The sequence below is a fragment of the Balaenoptera acutorostrata genome, chromosome 19, assembly GCF_949987535.1.
Source record: "Balaenoptera acutorostrata chromosome 19, mBalAcu1.1, whole genome shotgun sequence".
NCBI lineage: Eukaryota > Metazoa > Chordata > Mammalia > Artiodactyla > Balaenopteridae > Balaenoptera > Balaenoptera acutorostrata.
The window spans coordinates 19892520-19913165 of NC_080082.1; the positions used below are offsets into that span (position 1 = coordinate 19892520).

The 20646-nt window shown below is 52.0% G+C and overlaps 2 protein-coding genes across 2 annotated transcripts; both read right to left on the bottom strand.

Moving 5' to 3' along the window:
- Positions 1-851: 851 nt before the first annotated feature.
- CES4A (carboxylesterase 4A) lies at positions 852-11769 on the bottom strand. Its single transcript, XM_007198378.2, is given in 8 exon segments — positions 852-1475; positions 2073-2174; positions 3978-4145; positions 4471-4596; positions 4678-4819; positions 8122-8269; positions 8272-8322; positions 11712-11769. Coding segments are annotated over 8 exon segments (1419 nt in total).
- Positions 11770-16885: 5116 nt separating this feature from the next.
- CES3 (carboxylesterase 3) lies at positions 16886-19776 on the bottom strand. Its single transcript, XM_007198365.2, is given in 6 exon segments — positions 16886-17081; positions 17188-17269; positions 17421-17607; positions 19144-19232; positions 19235-19256; positions 19705-19776. Coding segments are annotated over 6 exon segments (648 nt in total).
- Between the last annotated feature and the right edge of the window lie 870 nt (positions 19777-20646).

A 20646-nucleotide genomic window follows, 5' to 3' on the forward strand; every position in this document is an offset into this window, starting at 1 on the left:
TCTCCCCTGCCACACACACAGCTAATGAGCTTGGTACGGAGAAAGGGGAATTCTCACTCCCTTAGAAGTGATCCCTTCTCCCTCACAGGAAGTCTGGCCCACCAGGGCCTGAGTGAGGTTCTGGGGCACAAGGCAGGCCCCCAGCCCTTCCCTACCAAGGCCAGACCTGAGTTGGGGGGGGCACAGGGAAAAAGCCACCCTGAACCCCACACTACTGCATCCAGGACTGGTCAAGGGACTCAGCACCTCTAACCCAGCCCCTTGTGGCACAGGTGGGGGAAACAGAAGTATCCTGCAATAGATCTCTTTGGTGAACCCCATTTGTGAACCTTCCTGCCGAACCCTACCCCACTGCTTCTTCCCTTCCTCAGCCTCATCCAGAGTGTGTCCTGGGCTTAGGCCCACCTTGTCCCTCAGTACAGGACCCCAGTGTGTCCAGCTTGGGCCGAAAAGGAGTCAGTTGGGGGAAGGGGAAGGCTTGAAGTGGTAGTGCCTGCCCCTTTCCTTCACCTGAAGCCTCCCTGGACCGCAGAGTTTCCATTAGCTTGGGATCCCAGCCAAGCCCCTGGAGCTTCTGCCCACAGCCTGAGGGCTCCTGGAGGGCAAGACTGATCCCTCTTGGGTCTCCCAAAGCCTACAGGTGGGTGAGGCAGGTTGTGCATGGCAGGGACCCAGCGGAGGAAGTCTATGCATTCATGCATCAGTGAAAGAGGCCTGTGGCCCCGCACTGCCCACCCACCCTTCTGCCCACCTCCTCTTGCATGGGAGCTTTAATCAAGCACAAGCCAAGACTTTCTAAAGCCAGGTCCTGCTAAGGCCTCCAACAGGGAACTGCTCTGGGCTCGGCCAGCCTAGGCCAGAGCTTTGGAGGTCCCGAAGTCAAAGGACCTTGAGGCTGTAAGAGGGCCTCCCCGAACCCCTCGGCCCCACCCCCGCCCGCTGCTGCGCCGCTGCAGCCCGCCTGCCTGGCGATTGAAGAAGGCAGGCGCCGGGGCGCAGGCCGTCGGGGGTGCAGGAGCCCTCACAGGGAGGGAGGCCCCATTCCGCTCACCCCCACCACCCAGCGGTGGCGAGTTGCAGCTCCCGGCGCCCTCGCGTCCGCCCGGGCTCTGGCCCCACGCCAGGCGCCTGGATCCATCACTGCAGTTGGCTGGAGGCCGGACGGCGCGTCCCCCGGGGCTCCCAGGCGGCTGGCGCTGTCTGCCGGGCAGGGAAGGCGGCGGCGGCGCTGCGGGGCTGCGGTCAGCGCGGGCACAGCCGAGGGGCTGCGTCTCCCGCACTAATTGGCCCTTCCCCAGCCGCCACGGCCGGTAATTGCTGCTTCGGTGGGTGGGGATCTCGGGGTGTTGGAGGAGAGGAAGGGGCGAGCTGAGCCGCGGGGGCCCGCAGGAGACGCGTGTGCGCGCCCGTTTCCTAGGCCAGCTTTGCAGCGGTGCGCCTCCGTGCTCATAGTGCACCGGGCGAGCCGAGGTGAACTTGGAGAAAAGCCACAGAAGTGCCCTGGGGTCTTCACCAAGATCTAATCAGTTCTGAGAACCGCTCCCTGCGGGGTGGGGTCTGGCAGGGGATTTAGGAAGGCCTCTGGGTGGCCATCGGGGGATCCCAGCGAAGGCATGAAGACAGGGTGGAGACAGGGCAGCGGGTAGCCCTCTCCAACCCCCTCATCCAGGAGTGCCATCCGCGAGGAGCAGACGGGAAGAGAGGTACCCTCCGGGGCGGATGGGGAGGGTATGAGGCAGGGACTATGGGAGGCAGGGGCCCAGCTCACCATCCAGGCTGCCTACCGGAGTTCTTGCAGGCTTGAATTCCTAGAGAAGGTCCTAGGGTTCCCCAAAGTCCTTTATGATCCTCGCAGCTGCTGCAGCCTGACTGAGCCCTGGCTTCCGCTCAGCTGCTCTCCCTCTAATTTGGGGAAGAATAGCTTCTGGGTGGCTGTTTGGAGAAGCTCCCTTCCCCAGACCTGTGTGAGAAAGCCTGAGGAGGGGAGAACTGAGGGACCCTCAGAAGCAGGTCTGGACCAGCGTGGATCCTCAGGGCAGAATGTCCCCTGTAGGCACTGGGGTGAATCAAGCCCAGCTAGACCTCAGCCAAGTGATGAAGTGATGAAGTGGCACTGCGGTGCCACTCTGGGAAATGGCCTGATGGAAGAGACCCCAGGCTAGGGGTGATGTCATCTGCAGGGGTGGGGAGAATTGCACCCATGAGATGCAAAAGTGGGGACCACTGGCCATGGCTGGGCAGCCTGAAGGGGCCCAGAGAGGGCAGAAGGTGGGAGGGAGTCAGGAGTTCTGGGTTGGAGTCCTAGACCTAGAGCCAGTGCCGTCCTGTCTCTGGGCATCCTTGTTCTGGTCTGTGCAACGGGCCCCAGGGGTCCCAGAGGGGATCTAGTGTTGTTATAGTGGTTCTGCTGGTGTAACAACCAGAAAGGGCCTCCCTCTGCTGCTGGGCTAGCAGTGTGGGAGAGGGGGACCGTATGGTTCCCAGGGCCCCAATTATCTGCACTGATAGCTCTTAGCCTTTCTCTGCTGCCCAAGTTGGAGGGAACAACCATATCTGGGACCCCCATCCTGTCCCTTGGGCACCTCATACTTCATGTGCCCAAAACTTGCTCCAGCCACTCCCTATCTGGGTGTTGTCCCTTACCCATAGCATCCACCTAGCCCCAGGGGCCTTCCCTCTATCCTCTGGTCATCTGTATGCTGCAGCTGCCCCTGTCCTGTCCACTTGGCCTCCTGCATCACTCTGCAGCCATCCTCTACACCTCTATTTCAGAAACAGCCCCCATTAGATATGTCAGCCCCCCACCCCAAGCTGGTCTCCAAGCCTCTGCTTGTGCTTCTTTTTAACCCAGTTCCAGCAGACTGAGCCAACTCTAAATGCACATCTGATTGTGTCACTCCCCTGCTTAAAATCTTTCCCTGCTTGGGACTTCCCTGGTGATGCAGTGGTTAAGAATCCGCCTGCCAATGCAGGGGACACGGGTTCGAGCCCTGGTCCGAGAAGATCCCACATGCCGCGGAGCAACTAAGCCCGTGCGCTACAACTACTGAGCCTGCGCTCTAGAGCCCGTGTGCCACAGCTACTGAAGCCCGCGCGCCTAGAACCCGTGCTCCGCAGAAAGAGAAGACACCGCAACGAGAAGCCCACGCACTGAAACGAAGAGTAGCCCCCGCACGCAGCAACGAAGACCCAATGCAGCCAAAAATAAATAAATAAATGCAAGACTTGACCTTTAAAAAACAAATCTTTCCCTGCTCTCCAGTGCATTTTCAATAAAGTTGCTTAACTTCTCTGGGCCTCACTTTCTTCATCTATAGAGTGGAGAAGACTTCTCTTTTTGCAGAGGGCAGAAAGGGAGTACTCTTCTTTTTGGATTGTTGAGGTAATTAAACAAATGAATACACCTAAGGTGCTTAGAAGAGTGACTGGCACATGGAATGTGCTCCAGGGTTCGAGCATTATTATTGTGGCCCACAAGGCCTTGTGTGATGTGGTCCCTGCTCACTGCCCAGCCACATGTCCCTCACAGGGCACCTGACCTTACACCCACACTACAGGAACACTCCAGGTCAGCAGTACCCCAGGAGTCAGGGGCAAAGCCCAGTCTCTAACCCAGGCCTGACTCCCAGGCCTGGTGGGTGGCCCCAACCCTGCCCAGAGGGCCGATGGGGGGCTCTGTTTCAGGCATAGAGCTCTGGGGGAACGTGGAGGGGCAGGAGGTGCTGGGTGATCTTTCTGGCCCACCACATCCATAGTGTTAGCATTGCCCTTCCTGGGCTGGCTTGGTTTTCTCATCAGTGCTCCCTGAATGTAATGGACATCCTTGGCTGTGCGGGGCGGTACCCATGGCAGGGGTGAGGGCAGGTCTGTGGACCGGAATGTTCTTGCACATGCAAATCTTCAGACATATCTGTGCAGAACCCGTAGGCCATGCGGGCCTGCGTCCCTGTTTTGGTCTATCTGGGTACTGCACTCACCAGTCCCGAGATGCACATGGCCCCTGATGACTGGCCAAACAAGGTCACCCAGCCTGGGTCTCCGCCGAAGGCTGCGATGTTCTTCAGCACCCAGCGCAGAGCTGCAACCTGGTCCAGCCGCGCTCAGTTCCCGCGGGCCTGGCTATCGCCTGTGCTGAGCGCGCGGGGCTCACGATCAGGGTCCGGAGCCCCGACGCTTGGGTGCTGGGGGCTCCCGCCTCGCCCCCTGTGTCCCTCAGAGACTGGGTCTTACCACCGCATCTCCTTCCTTATAACTGGGCGCCGCCCCATTGAGGCGGTAGCAAGCACCTGTCCGCTCCAACAAGCATTAGACCATGCCCATGTCACGCCCCTCACGCGGATACGCCCCATAGGCCGTGCCCCTTTCCTTCCGCCCAATCCTCTCCTCCCCCCTCCCTGAGCCCAAGTCCAGAGGAGGCCCCACCCCTGGTCCCCGGCTCGGGTTCCCGGCCCCGCCCACCTAAGGAAGGACACCGAGGACACCGAGGCTGTGGCGCAGAAGCACTAGCACCGCTTTCTCCCGGGCCGCCAATTTGGAGCCATCACACGTGGAAGCGGAGCCCACGAGGAAGGCGTGTCCTGGGAACCAGACCATCACCTGGGCGAGAAGGGCTGAGGCCTGAGCGGGACAATGGGGAGCTTGAGTGGGATGGTGCGTGGTTGAAGGCTGAGTACTCACAGGCAGCAGAGGGTCCCCAAGCGCTCCTACTGGCGCGCACACATTCAGGTGCAGACAGTCCTCACTGAAATGCAGCCACTTGTAGTTTTTGTGTGTGTTGAAGTACATGGAGGTGATCTGCCCCCAGGACTCCTGAAGGCACCTGTGGGCACGATGTGAGTTGGGGCCCAGCGCTGAGAGAATAGTGGGGAGAGTGGTTTCAACCCAGGTTCTGCAGTGAGGGACCAGAACCCAAAGCAAAATCCAGGCAATATGTGTGTATGTGTGTGCGTGTGTGTATCTGTGTCCTAGCAGCCTTCACTAACGTTAGGTCCAGGGATGGGAGGCAGGTTGGCACCCCCTGCCTGTGCCTTGCCTTATGGGTCTGCCTGGGAAGCGGTTCCCTGCTCCTGCTGGACACGTGTTGGTGCTGTCAAGCCATAAACCTGGGTGCCCTGGGCACCTCCTTTCCTTCATGCCCTGTCCTCCGCTCAGTCTCTGTTCTGCCTCACAAACAACTTTTGAATAGGCCCCCTCTGTCCACCTCAGGGCTGCTGCCCTGTGAAGGCCACCACCACTCTGGCCAGGACTCTGCCCTGGCCTCTTCATCTCCCCTCCAGCTCATCCTCCACACGCCGGCCAGAGAGATTGATAGACAACACAAATCTGACCACGTCATCCCCCTCCTTATTACCTTCCCTGGCTCCTCCTGCCCTCATTCACCCACACTGACCTAGGCCCTCCTTTCCATCTAGTCATCTCCTTCCCAGCCATTCTTTGTTCCAAATACACATGACCCCTTGCCTCTCACCTGCAAGCCCCTGTACTTCTGTTCGTCTACCAAATGCCTTCTCCTCTGCCCAGCAAACTCCTACTCACATTTAAGGTCCAGCTTAAGTGGTGCCCCCTCTGCTGGGTACTTTTCCCTCTGTGCTTCCCAAAGCTCTATCCACCATTGACTACAATACTGGGTTGGAGTTATTTTGATTGGTTGTTTTTACTGCCAAAGGGCAGGGATGTAGGTGTATTCATCTGATTCCTGGCACTTGGCCCTGTGCCTTGCACTGTGTGGACATCTGGTATACTCATGGAGCTTGGGCTATTGGTCCACCTTGCCTTTTCTCCCTGCTGGCCCAGCCCTGAGGGTGGCTATTCTTATAACAGCTGGGGCTGGGCCCATTTGACTGAATGCAGGAATCCCTGTCTACCTATTCCTCTGTTCCTTTCTCTTGTCCCAGCCTGTCTTCAGTGTGTGTATGTGTGTGTGTACGTAGGTGTAATTCATTCCCACCTCCCTAACTAGGGTATCACCTGCTCCCTTTCAGTCCTTCCCAACAGCACTTCAACATACCTTGGTCCAAACCTATCCTCTACCAGCCACCTTCCCCAGCAACTATGCTATCTCTCTCTTCCCCTCAAGGCCAAATGTTTCAACAAGTTGTCTTTCCCTCCACCCCCACCAGCCTCTCCAAGGTCACCAGCAGGCAGCTTGTCTCTGTCTCTACAGATTGTCTTTGGCCTTCCTTGCTTGACTTCTCGGCAGCAGCTAATGTTGTTGTTAGGATGCTGTCCAATAAATCACGTGCAGCATCCCAGCAGGAAAGCCAGGCCTCTTACAGCCTAGAACAGGGGTTATAAGCATTTGAGGCATCTGTCCCCAACCCGCCACCAAAGCCATTTTCGTCAAGGTCACCAGTGACTTCCATCTTGCTACATCTCTCTCATCATCTTACTTGCCCTGGTAGCCCCTCTATGTGGTTGCCCACACTCTCCTTCTTGAACAGCTTTCCTTCTCTAGGCTTCTGTAATCCCACTCTCCTGATTTTTCTGCCACCTCACTGGTGACTCCTCCTCTTCTTCCTGGCCTAAGCGGGAGAGTGCCCCAGGCCTCAACCCTCATTTCTCTTTTCATGCTGATTATTCTTTCCCGAGCTGCTGTCCTTCAGGCCTAGGGCTTCACACTGTTAACCTGCTGATGACCAGTCTCCTTCCAGCTCCATTTATCCAGACTACCTACCCCACATCTCTACATGGATATCTATTAGACATGTCAAACTTAACATGCCCCCAAATGAACTCTTGTTTTGCCCAAACCTGCTCTTGCCCTAGTCTTCTCCATTTCAGTAAATTGTACCTCTATTCCCCTTGCTGCTCTGCCCTGAAACTAGTTATTATCCTTGATTATTCTTCTTCCCTCGTGGCTCACATCCAATTCTCTAGCAAATCCTGTCAATTTTACCTTCAAAATAAATCTGGAGCCTGACCACTCCCACCACCTCCACTGTAACTACTCTGGTCAAAGCCACCATCCCTGTAACAGCTTCCTCTCTCCCTGTTCCCCCCTTAATTGCCACCCCACAGTCTGTTCTAAGCCATCCACAAATTCTTACACCTAACACTCTGTGTTCCAAACAGCCAGTGTCTGACAGCTCATGGCCAATGTTCCAACAGCTGACACCCAGATTTCTATGCAAGGGACACCCCAATCTCTAAACCCCTGATCCTCGGGGTCCTAACAATGGTTATTCCATGTTCTGTCCCCTGATCCATGGAGTTCCAAATAACAGTCACACAATGTTCAGAATGCCTTGGCTTCTCTTAGTGATGGCCAGTGTTTTAACAACCAACATGCCAGTGTTCTAGTAACAGTCAATCATGTTCTAACAGTGGACATCGTGTTTTTAACAACTAGATACCCAGTGTGGTAGTTGTAGTTTTTTATATCACCTGACACCCAGGTTCTCACAGTAGACATTTTTCTAAAGCCAATACTTTATCCAACTGATGCTGAACATTGTTAATGTTCACCACAGAATGTTCTGGACAGTGGGTTACTCAATGGTCTATGTAAACAGTAAATACACTTGTTCTTGGTAAACTGCCAAGCCCAGTGCGTCAAAGGGCAGCCATTGTCCCAACATGCTCATGTGATTCAGGGCTTGAGCCCAGCTAGAGGTTGCACTGAGACCCTGGGACATCAAAACTGAAACTGAGCCCATGCCCTCCCCATTTTGGCCTCCTTCTGCAGGGAAGGGCTGGTGGTGCCACGTGGGCTTGTTCTTAGGTTCAAGCACCAAGGAAGAGGGAAGAGCTCAGGGTTCATTCTGTGTGTGTGTGTGTGTGTGTGTGTGTGTGTGTGTGTGTACTGCTCCTCACACACATTTAGGGAAACTCAGCTCCCCAGCAGGTCCTGGGGGCACAGTCAGTATGCACCTCCTCCTTTCCTGGAGCTCTCCCATGAGAGAATCAAGAACAGCATTATCAGTGCCTTAAACACCATCTGGACCAGCCACTTCATTATATAGGTTTGGAAACTGAGGCCCAGAATGGTCGCCAGGACTGCCTGTGGCCACACAGAACACTCTTTTCAGTGAGTTGTTCAAACCCCGGCCCAGAGGCAGGCATAGGTTCACCGCCTTCCTCAGGGTCTGCCCACCTCCCAGCTGACAGTCCTCTGGCTCTTACACCAGGGCATAGGTGGTAGCATCTCTGATTCCTTCCCAGGGCTCTGGGGGTTCTGGGGCAGTGAACCTGCAGGCACCCACAGGAGGTCTGTAGAAGGGAACTCCTAGGAAGGCATTGATGGGTGTCTTCCCCACGTGTATCTGCTTTCTTGGAGGGTCCCATATTTGGTAACCACTAGAGGCTCCTTGGTGTGCAAGGCACCTAGGAGGAGAGAAGAAGGGTCACCCTGGACACTGAAAACACCTTGGCCCATCTGCCACGGGCACCAGCACCAGCTTGAAGCTTTTCACAATTATGTATTTGGCTACTTTTTCTGTGTTCCTCTTAGTATTTTTCTCTATCATTATTTGATTTAAGATTTCAAAGCTATGTTGGTAGATGCATAAAAGTTCATGTCTGTTATATGAATACTTTTCTGTTGGTCATTTAATGTATCATTTAATGTCAATAAATGTGTCATTTATTTTGATTTCTGTTTGTCTGATATTGGTATGCCTATATATCTTTCTTGTTGCTAACATCTGCCTGGCATTTTTTTGGGAAGAAATCACACACATATATGCATTCTCACACATATATCCACACTCGCATTAATACTTACATGTACATGCAAATTTATACACACATGGGTATATATGAGCACAGATCATTTACAAAAAAAAACATGGGGAAACACAAGAGTTAAATGCGTGCCCAGGGCTTCCCTGGTGGCGCAGTGGTTAAGAATCCGTCTGCCAATGCAAGAGACATGGGTTCGAGCCCTGGCCCGGGAAGATCCCACATGCCGCGGAGCAACTAAGCCCGCGTGCCACAACTACTGAGCCTGCTCTCTAGAGCCCACAAGCCACAACTACTGAGCCCATGTGCCACAACTACTGAAGCCCGAGCGCCTAGAGCCCGTGCTGCGCAACAAGAGAAGCCATGACAATGAGAAGCCTGCGCACCTCAACAAAGGGTAGCCCCCACTCACTGCAACTAGAGAAAGCCCGCGCACAGCAACGAAGACCCAACACAGCCAAAAATAAAGTTAAAAATTAATTAATTAGTTAATCTTTAAAAAATGTGTGCCCACATGCATATAAGTATAGTTATATATAGGTTACAATGTATCCATATGCAGCATACATTCACATCTGTACACTACAAGCATACCTACACCATAGCTAGCTCTTGCAATGGATACAAGCTACACCAAGTTGAATTTAGACTCTGCCAATGGACACCTCTTCTTCTACGCCCTCACCCTGCCTCGCTCCTGTTGCCGAGGGTCGCTGAGACCTCACATTTGTTGCCCCTTCCTGAAGCACCCCTGTCCTTTCTCTCTCCTCCTCCCCGTTTATCAAAACTGAATTTTTTGGGAATTCACTGGTGGTCCAGTGGTTAGGACTCTGCACTCTCACTGCCAAGGGCCCGGGTTCAATCCTTGGTCGGGGAACTAAGATCCCACAAGCCACATGGCAAAAAAAAAAAACAACCAAACCTGAATTTTTCTGTGCCCTGGTCCCCTGGAGGCTCACTCTGCAAAGTGACAGAAGGCAAATCTGATCTAAATATTATTGAACTTGATTGTGCTTGAGAATCATCTGGGGGAATCACTGGGAAATTCAGATTCTTAGGTCCCCCTTACACCCTCTGAAAGAGAATCTCAGGTTGCATCAGGAAATTAGATTTACAACCCTCTCTAGGAGACTTTGATGCAACTGCTTTTTGGAATAGCATTTGGTATTGGTGTGGTAAGAACAAACCCTCACACCCCAGCTGCAGGTGGCCAAAAATACCTCTCTGCTCACATCCCCACGTCTCTCCTGGTCTTACATAAGCAATATCCAGGCACAAAGAATTGGTTGTAATGGTGGCCCTTCAGGCATGGAGACAGGTCAGTGGCAGCAAGAGGCCATCTCAAATCTCCTCTGTGTATGTAGCCCTTTGCAATTTACGAAGCCCTTTCACATGGTCCTCTCACATAGGCTTCTCATTTGCCCTGGGAGGAGTGGGGTGAGGCTTGGAGGCCCAGAGATGATCAGTGACCAGCCTGAGGTCTCATAGGACAGAACCAGGAGGCCAAGGTCTATCATATTACCCAGATTTGCCCTGAATTCTGGGTCCACTTATTGAATAGCCAACGACTGTGATTGACTGAGCCTTTATTATAGCTTGGCACTGTGCCAAACACTTATATGCTATTTTACCTCATCCTCCTAAAAAATTTAGAAGGTAACTGTTACTATTTTCCCACTACACAAATGTGGAAATGGAAGCTCAAAGGGTTATATAACTTGCCCAAAGTGACACAGAGTGACTCACATCAGAGTTCTGCTCTAAACAGTAGTGTTTTACTGCCCTCACCCCACCCACTGGGGGCACCTAAGCATGTGACAGAGTGCTCTACACCCCTGAACAGGAGCTGAGGTGGAGTGGTCTCCATCCCAGCTCTGCTACCCAGAGGCAATATGTAAGCACTTAAAAATATTCCACATTTTTAGTAGTCATAAAATGTTAATTAAAACCAGGAGTCACAATTTCCACCTAATAAATTACAAATGATGGCACCCAGTTGTGGCAAAGATACGATGAAAAGGACATTCACATATACTGTTAGTGGAGGATAAATTGATACACCACCTCAAGAAAATAATTTGGCAAAACGTATAAGAGCCATAAAATGTTCACATAGTTTCTGACTATTTTCATAAGGGGTCCCACCCTTATGAAAATAGTCAGAAACGCATTAAAAGAAAGACTTTTATGAACCATAGTCATATATGCTATCGTGAGTACGGGAAGCATTATTTGTATCTGGGGACCAGGCAACGTAAATATAACTATAAACTTAAGTTATAAACTGTTTATGGTATGATTTTAAGTGAAAAAAAGCAGAGTATAAAATCGTATACATGCTGATATCACAGCCATATACAAACATGCAATAAAAAAAGTAAGAGAAAATGTGCCAAAATGCTAAAAGCGGTTTTAGCGAAGTTTCCCTCAAGTTAAAAAAATTTTTAATGCGGGGTCTTCCCTGGTGGTCCAGCAGTTAAAACTCCGCTTCCACTGCAGGGGGCACAGGTTCGATCCCTGGTCGGGGAACTAAGATCATGCATGCCGCGTGATGTGGCCAAAAAAACATTTTTTTTAATGCATTAATATGGGCAAAACTTATTTATGATAGAGGCCAGAACAGCGGTTATTTTGAGGGTATTGACTGGGAAGGGGCATGTCGGGTGCTGGAAATGTTCTAGATCTTGATCTGGTTGGTGGTTACATGATGGTTTTACACACCACACACACACACATACACATACACTAATATATATATACTAATATAATACGAATTTTATATAATATTAATTTTATAAATAATATAAATATAAAATCATAAATTATAAACATATAAAATTATGTAAATTATAAGATACATTTTATAAAAATGTAAATATAAATGTCCACACTCCCAGCTCTCTACCACCCATCCGCCCAGACCTCTAAATGTCCCTGCCCTGCTGCCCCCAGGAGAGGTTGAGCTGTTGGCCTGTCCCTGTGTCCCTTATATCCCTCTTGCCCAACGCCCTCAGGAAGGGGTGGGGGCTTACCCAGGGCTGTCTGTACCATCAGGCAGAGGGTAAGGCTCAGGCACAGAATCCGACTCATGCTCCAGCTGGCTGGCACCTGCCACAAGCAATCATGATGTGGGAGTCCAGAACTGGGTGATGGTGGTCAGGGAAGAAAGCCTCTCTGGAGAAGATCCAGTCTTCGTGGTGAAGGACGAGGAGTTAGTCAGGGAAAGGGGAAGGCCCATTTGAAGTCTGGAGCTGCAGGAACAGGTGCAGAGGGTCGTTTCATCTTCATTCAAAGATAAGACTGTTCACAGTGGGGCAACAGCTCTCTCCAAAGAAAATCTCTCACCTAACTCTTCCCCCTTCACACTCTCTTTTTCAAGCCTTGAATGGCTGAGGGGTCCAGGAATTGTGGAAATGGTTCTTAGACCATTTTCTACAAAATTCTCATGTGCTGATATGGCTTGGGGACCTTTATATCCACTGCATCCTGGAGTCTTGGTTGACACATCAGTGTCCCTGTCTGTTACACCCTCCCTGTTGGCAAAGTAGGAGCCTTCATCCTCTGATGGAAGGCGTATGAATAATGCAGCCTTTCCTAAGGTCATTGAACAATACGGAGCAAGAGGCTTAAAATTGCCCCATCCTTTGACCAAGAAATTTGGTCTGGGAGACTGTCCAAAATACACAAAAAATTGTTTACATCATCATGTGTCCTATAGCCTTGTTGACAACAGCCTCACCCCAACATGACCGAAGGGGATGGGTGAAGAAGGATGTTACATCTACAGAATATAATATATGCTACATGGTCAGTATTACCATGTTCCACAAGACTCTAGAGCAGCGGATGGCTTAGTGCAGTGGTTCTGAGCCAGAATACTGGGTTTGAATCCCAGCACTGCCACTTACAAGCTGCATGACTCTTAACTTCTCTGGACTTCAGTTTCTCCATCTGTAAACTCTGCATTATAATAGTACTTATCTCAAGGGATTGTAGTGAGGGTTAAATGCGTTAATGTAGGTAAAGCACTGGAAATAGGGAAAACCCGTTGTGTCAGCTGTCTTCTTCAGTATTTGGGAAAAGGCAGATGTGGTTTAATAACTTGAAAAAGGCAGAATTTGAAATTGTATATTGAATATGACCATATTAGCCATGGAAAGTGCACACCAAAATACTCCAAAGATGTCTAAAGTAACAGTCAGGAAGGATTGAGGCCAAAATGGTGTCTGTGGTTGGCTCTGAGTTGCAGTCATCAGTGACCTTGATTTTTTTTTTCTTCTTTTTCCTTCAACTTTTCTGTATTTTCTATATTTTCTTTAACCAACATTAGTGGAGAGTTCACCATCAATGTGGAGTTTAAAGAGTCAGGTATGGGAGGACAGGGATGGCAGGAGCAGGGTTACCAGCAGTTTCATCTGACCTGGACCACGTTTCTCTCTCTTCACTCCGCCGGCCTCCCCTGTGGGCTATGTGTAGCCACACCAATAGGAGTATGGAGCCTAGTCTGAGGGAGGTGACAGAGCCACTTTTTTTCTGCTGCCCAGACAAGGTTGGTTTATCTGTATGCACTAAGCATGTCACTCAAAACAAAGGCCAAGCTGGGGGTGGAGGACAAGGGAAGTGGGTGGTGGAGAAGGCAGACAAGACTGTGAGCCCACCTGCCAGGCCTGGGGGCCAGTCACACGTAGACTCCCCAGCCCAGCTGTGGAGCAACTTGGCCAGCTCTGTGTGGGCCTTAAGGACTGGTCCTGCCAACAACTGGCCCCACTCCTGCCTCCTCTCCCTGGGGAAGAAACAACCTTTCACCTGGTCCATACGGGTGGCAGTCGTGCCAGGCCAGGCTCCTCAGTGGAGCACCTAGGACTCATGTGGGTCCCATCCAATGCTCACATGGGGCACAGGGAATGTTGAACAGGTAGCTGGGTCAGCCAGGTGGCCCTGGGACAACACTATCTTAGGGGTAAGAACATGAGATTCTGATATGTAATACCAGGTGACTCTTCTCCTGAGTCACCTGGCATCCTCTGTTTTTATGTGGAGACTGAGGCTCCATCTGGTTCACGATTGGGCTTTACACACACACAGACATGTGTGACAAGTGGGGCGGGGTGTCCTTAGAGGCCAGACCACAGGGTGGAGCCTGTGCTTGGAGCTGGCTCCACAGGTGGGTCGGGGTGAAGGCAGAGAGCATGGTTCTGGGCCCACCAGTGGCTGCAAGCACAGGAGCCTACCTCATCCAAGGCGAGCTACGACCTGGCTCGGAGTTCACTTCTTTGGGGCCTCAGATGGTGCTGGGGGTTAATGGGGCCTGGTGACTAGGGAGAAGGATGGCCTGGATGCTGACAGCTGATTATCGTTCAATCCTCACAGCAGATCCATAAAGGGGGAACATTATCATTGCCCCCATTTTTCAGATGGGAAAACTAAGGAACAAAGAAACTAAATAACTTGCTCAAACATACACATCTAGGAAATTGCCGAACTGGATTGGAACCCTATTAGTGAGGGCGTGTGTGTGTGTGTGTGAGTGATTGCTCATGTGTGTGAGTATCTACGTCTGGCACTGGGTATGTACATGCTTGTCTGTGTCTACTGGGAGCATCTACCAGTCCCTTGCCTGGTGGCTGGGTCCAGGTGTGCACATCTGATCCTGCAGTACCCCCTGGTGCTCACACACTCACACTGTTCACAGGACCCTTCCTGTCACCCTGCCACGGAGAGGCTCCCTGGGTCTACCAGTCCCTGCCCTGCAGGGCCTGTTCCGTCTGAGTTTGTGGGTGCCCCTGGCTTGCTCCCCTCAGCTCTGTGGCTGCTGGGTTCTGGGGCAGGGCCATCGGTGGATGGAGGATGCCCTGGCCGGCAGGGGAGGGGAGTTCCGAGAGTAGTGGCCCAGGGAAGGGAGAATAGAGAGGCAAGAAGACTGGAATCCCAGGAGCACCCCTTGTCTGAGCACTCCCCCAAGCCACTGGGGCCGTGCCAGGCCATTCCCCTCCCTCCCCGTGAGGAGAAAATCCTAGAAGCTGGGGGGAGGAGGAGGAGAGGCAGGGAAAGCTGGCAGTGAGACAGGGTCTGAGGCCTCACCGGCAGGCTTGCCCACCCCCTCAGAGCCCTTTGGCAATGGTGACACCAAAGCTGGTGACGTCCCCCGCCCAACAACCCCTGCCTCCCCGTGGCTGCCAGGTGTGCTGCAGCCTCAAGCCCGCAGGAAGAGGCCTGTTTGTACATCCAGCATGGTCAAAACCGAGCCCTTGATTCCCAGCCCAGTCCTGCTCGCCTCCAGGCAGCCCCGGGAAGTCTTCCTTCTCCCACCTTTGTGTCCCCTTGGATACCAGGTCTGCCTGTCGCTTCTAAATCTAGAGCCCACCAGTGCCTTCCACCTACCCGCAAGCCCACACTGGCCCCCTCCCTGCTCTCGCTGTCCCCACTCTCACCCACCACCTCCAACCTGTTCACATCATCCCCGGGTTACCAGCTCAGCCCACAAGGGCCCTCACAGTCCGGTCTCTGCTGGCCTCTCCAGATGTACAGAACTGTGTTTTCTCAGCACATCTCAACCTCCAGGCCTTTGTTCCTGCTGTTCCCTCTACCAGAAACACCCTTCCTCTTTGTCCCCACCCCTCGAGCCTACTCCTCTGGCCTGTGCAACTTCTGCTTGTCCTTCAGGTCTCAATTTAGATGTCCCCCCTCCCCTGTCCCAAGTCAGGGCCGATCTATGCCTCCTACAGCCCTTTGCGTCCCCAGTAACACACTGTGATTGGGGCCTGTTTAACCTGTCAGGCTCTCTTACCAGCTTGTGGGGGCAAGTTTCCTGGTGGAAAGAAGGGGAGAAGAATAGGAGGCCTTCAATGCCGTGTAAAGAACTTGAACTTGCCCCGGGGGCGACAGGGAGCTTTTGAGCAGAGGAATGGCATGACTCAGAACCCCTCTGGTTTATGACTCACTTTTCTGCCCCAAATGAACTTTCCCCAAACAGAACTGGTCTCACCTGCAAGTGTTTTTCATGTAACCATCAGCAGCCAGGAACTTAGTCAGACTGAGGAAGGGTATATGTGGGACCAGAGTTGGCAGGATGGGATTCAGCAGGGGCAGGGGAAGTCATTGTGATATGTACTAAAATCCAGATTTCTCAAGGGAATGGTGCATTGATCCTCAAAAAAAGAAATGTGTGCCCCCCACTCTAAAACCTCTGGCTGCTTTTGACCTGTTGTAGCCTGAGTGGGTAGACCTCGTCTTCCCTCTGTGACAACAGCCTGACTGATGCACTAGTCCAGATGCCTCCCCCAACCTGTTCTCCTGTGTCCTGCTGGGTGCTCCGCGACCTGTGCCCAGCAACCCCAGAAGGTGATCCTCCCTAGCTGGAGGGGGAGGAAAGAGCCCAGGCAGGCCATAAAGGGGTGAGGTGCTGGCGCTGGGAAACTTGCATCTCACATCCAAGGGTCAGGGCTCTGGCCCTGCTGGACTCTGCTCTGCCTTGTACAAGGGCCAAGACTGGACAGCACGGGCAAAGGGACTTCCCTCAGCCCTAGTCAGAGGCATCTGGGGTCTGGGATCTGTTCTCGGCTGGATCCCCTGATGCCTCAGGACTCCTCCGACTCCAGGTCTCTGCCGTCGGAGTCCACCCACTCTTCTGGTCAGGGAGGACATCATCTGTGCAGAACTAAGCAGAGCTGTGGTGCCTAAAGGGCCTGGGTTCAAGTCCAGCAGTCACCATTCTCACACTTTCTCAGTCTTTCACTCACTCACCAAGCATCCTCTGATTCCAAGTCCTGACTGATCCTGGTATGGGAGATGCAGAAGGGGGTCAGGCTGATTTCCACACTCAGAGAGCTTCTCAGAGGAGGACAGAAACACTGACTGACAATGCTAGCTTAGAGTGGGCTATGCTGTAATGGACACAGAAAGGGCCAGGCCCAGAGAAGGCAGGGAAGACTTCCTAGAGGAGGAGGGTCCTCTGGGGAGCTTGAGGTATGAGCTGGAACTCGCCATGAAGCAAGTGGGAAGAGGGAGAAGTTTGGGCAAAGGCCCCCTAGATGGGAAGTAGGTGACATGTCAAAGGAGTCATGGAGGGGCTGATGCTTTAAGGGACATGACCACCCATCAGCCTGGTTTGGGTTAAAGTCTCTTAGCAGGGGGAGAAGGAGGCTGCCTTGTTGGGACTTGGCCACCGCTAGGGTTGGCCCCCAGCCCAGAAGACCCAGGACCTGCCTCAGAGCTCCTCCTGGGCCTTCCTGCCCTTCTGCTTCTGCTGCCACTGCCAGATCTTGGTGGGAAGTGTCTCTGCCCAGAACTGCTGTCGGGCCTTCCTTAGCTTCTGGCTGACCCGTGGCACCAGGTGGATTTCCAGGTATTGCTCTGAACAGTTGAATGGGGGCCAAGGAAGCAGCCCCTTGCCATTGGGATCCCTGGGTGGGAGGAATGAATGAAGACAAAGGTCTCCTGTATTGCTCCCTGGGAGGCAGATCTCAGTAGTCTAGGCCCAAAGCCAGGCATGCCTGTTTGCTTCCTCACCCTGTCCAGGAGAAGTGGGTCCACTGGGTCATCACGGTGAGGCTCAGCTGCTGCTCTTCCTCTGTGGCTTCTGGAAAGGTTATGACAGGGACAGACCTGGATCAAGGTCACGTGGGTCCTGGAGGAGACTCAAGGGTCCCCTCTGATGACCTGAGACCTCTGTTCCTGCATGCCCCGCCCTACCCTGCTGGAGCCGGCAGCCTAAGGATCTTGTGTCTGTTCATCCTCACCCGGCATGGAGCTCTCATCCATGAGGAAAGGACCCCCGAAGATGAAGGTCTTCTCAGTCCCATGGTCAGCCCGCACCCAGGCCGGCTTGATCTTCGCAAAAAAACTGGGTCGATGCTGGAACTCATAGAAAAAGATGGAGGCCCCAGAATCTGTGGAGAGATGGCTGGCTGAGAAGTAGATACCCACAGCCTGATCAGGTCCTGTCTTTGGTAAGCCAGGCTCATCATAACACCAATACCAGTAATAATAATGATGATGACAAAATGATGAACAGCAAGCCTTTACTGAGTGCTTGCTAAGTGTTGAGCACCATTCCATGTGCTTTATGTGTCATTGTTTATTTTGTCCTCATAACAACCTATGGATTAGCTCATTATATATTATTACTGCCATTTTACAAACAAGGAAACTGAGGCACAGAAGGGTTAGGTATCTGCCCGAGGTCACAAAGACAGGAACCTGGAGCTGTTCTAGGACTGTGTTAGAGATTAGCCATGAGGTTTGGAGGAAGCAAGACTTTTCTCCCAGGAGAAGGGCTGAAAGCAGAAGAAATCACTCCTGAGTCAATTGAATCCCTGAGAATTGGTGATAAGTCCTGCTGGGTGACCTTCAGCAAGTCACTGCACCTCTCTGTGCCTTGGTTTTCTCCTCTGCAGAGTGCCACGCCAGAGCCGCCTCTCATTGCTGTGACACTGCATCCCTGAGAGGAAGTGGAGAGTGGGGGTAGCAGTGGAGCGTGGCACCATGTCACTTGTTTTTTTTTTTTTTTCTTTTTAATGTAATTTATTTAATTGTAAGTTTATATAATTTAATTTTTATAATGGCTGTGTTTAACAGCTGGATCGTAGAATTCTTAAAAACTTAGTGATCAGCTCTCACAAGACAGTCTCAGCCAGCTCGGGCACATCACTAGTTCCAGTTGTCTTCATGGTTTCCAGCTTGCCTTTGCTTTCCCCAAGTTCACATCCAGCTTTCCTTTCCACCAGTCGGCTCTGCTGAATTCAAGTGACTTCAGACCCAATGCCAGACACAGAAGCAACAACCTTACATGGAGGTCTTAGGACTGTTTATTGCCTCAGACTCCTTTCTGCTTTATCCCAACTGAGTCACAGCAGTTTGATTTTTTACTCCCTACCACCTCTGGTATCTTTTTGGCCGCACTCTGCGTCTTGTGGGAATCTTAGATCTCCAACCAGGAATCGAACCCATGCACCCTGCAGTGGAAGCCCGGAGGCTTTTTTTTTTTTTCCACATGTTGCAATGAATTGTATTTAATTTGCTTTTTCTGGGAGCCTATGTGCCAAAGGGCAACCCTTCTTTTTATGGAATAAGTGGGAGTAAGAGTGGCTCAAGGAAACACAGCTAGTCAGTGAGAAACCTAGGAACGGAATAATTTAAGAAGACACTGAGGGTAGGGACTTAGAAGATTGGGTAAAATAGCAAAGAAACAAAAACCCTAATAAGAGATCAGTGTAATGAGACATCTTGCTCAGCTACTGCAGTCTGTTTCTACTCTTTGTCATTACAGTTTTCTTTCTTTCTTTTTTTTTCCACACACACACGCACACTGTATTTTATTTTTACAAGAGATAAATAGACTGACACCAAGCATTGTACATGGGGCACCATGTCACTTGTGATAACTCAGCTCCTGGGCCCAAGTGGGAAAGGTGGGACAGGTAGACAGGGATAGGCTTACCTTGGAGGTTTCTGGAAAAATTCAACATTCATGACAACATTGCTTATCAATTCCTGGAAGGCTTCTCATTTGGCTTGTCCATCTGAGCTGCTGTGTAGGTATTCATCTATGATGATGGCATCACCTCAGTGGGCACATCCTGGGGCAAGAGGCCTGCTCAGGTCCCACAGCCACAGCAGACCCTCCCAAGAAGCTCCACACCCTCCTGCCTGGCCTGTCTCATGTCCCAGGGCTCATGTGCCAGGAGCTAGCCACTTGCCGCCCTTGGGGGTTCTAGATGGTGTCTGGGAGGGATAAGGTCAGATCTGGAGTAAAATGCTAGCTCTGCAATCACTGCTTGGCTGTGTGACCTCAGACAGGTTGCTGAGCCTCTCTGAAAGGTAGTTCCTCCCTGGAAGGTTGTTTGGCAGCTTATGTGAAGCACAGCATTCTGGCCTGGAGCAGGTGCTCAGTTGAAGTTAGTGACAGAACAAATCATGAGCACTCCCCACAGCTCCAGAGAGCAGTGATGAGGTTGTGTGAATGAGCAGGGCTCTGGGGGGTCTCAAAGAAAGGAAATGCACATAGATTGAGCACCTCCTGGATACCAGCTCCTTGGTAGACTCTTCAAATGCAGCATCCAATATCCTTAAACAGCTCACACGGGTGGGATGTATCATCCCCATTTACAGGTGAAGAAATGGGCTCAGAGGGGTTAGGATAACTGTGGACAAGTAGCTAGGGTTGGGATTTGACCCCAGGTCCACCTGGTTTCACATCTGACAGTGCAATCTTAATAGCTGAAGCTCTGGGATCAGACAACTGGCTCAAGCTCTGCCTCTGCCCTTTACCCATCATGAGACCTGGAGCCTCAGTTTCCTCATCTGTAAAATAAGGATAATGAAAGTCCCTACTTCACAGGGTTGTAATGAGGATCGAAGGAGATGAACGCCTGTCCCAGTGCTCAGCACAACACAGTTCCTGGCAGAGAGTATGTGCTCATTAAGGGGCAGTCTATGATGAAAATGATGGTGATGATGATGATGGTGATGATCTTCCTTTGAGAACCACGTTGACTCATGTCCAAGGGGTTCATGGATAGAACTAAAATTCAGTATTTGGCCCACAGGGCTTGGTGGTAGGTAGGTAGCTGTGGGTGTTGGAGGGGAGGAGTAGAGACTACGCTGGGTTCGGCCCCACTGGACTACCCCTTCCTGCCTTTTGTCAAGGAGGGCCTCAGGATGGCCAGCATGTCCTCCAGGCTCATCTGACCCATCTTATCCAGGAAACCCCAGCCCAGCAGAGACAGCAAGACCCTCTCAGCACAGCCTGATTGCCGCCCATGCTCCCCCACCCGCACCTTCCCATCCAGCTCCCAGCCAGGAGTAGGCAAGTGTTCACAGCCCTGCAGCCATGAGCTTGTCACGGAGCCCAGTGTGGCCAAACCCACTAGTCTGCAGACCCCCCAAAATAAACTTCAAACTGGGGAGGGAGGGAAAAGCACCAAATACAACAGGCAAGTGGTTAACAGCAATCTCGGAATTTGTTCA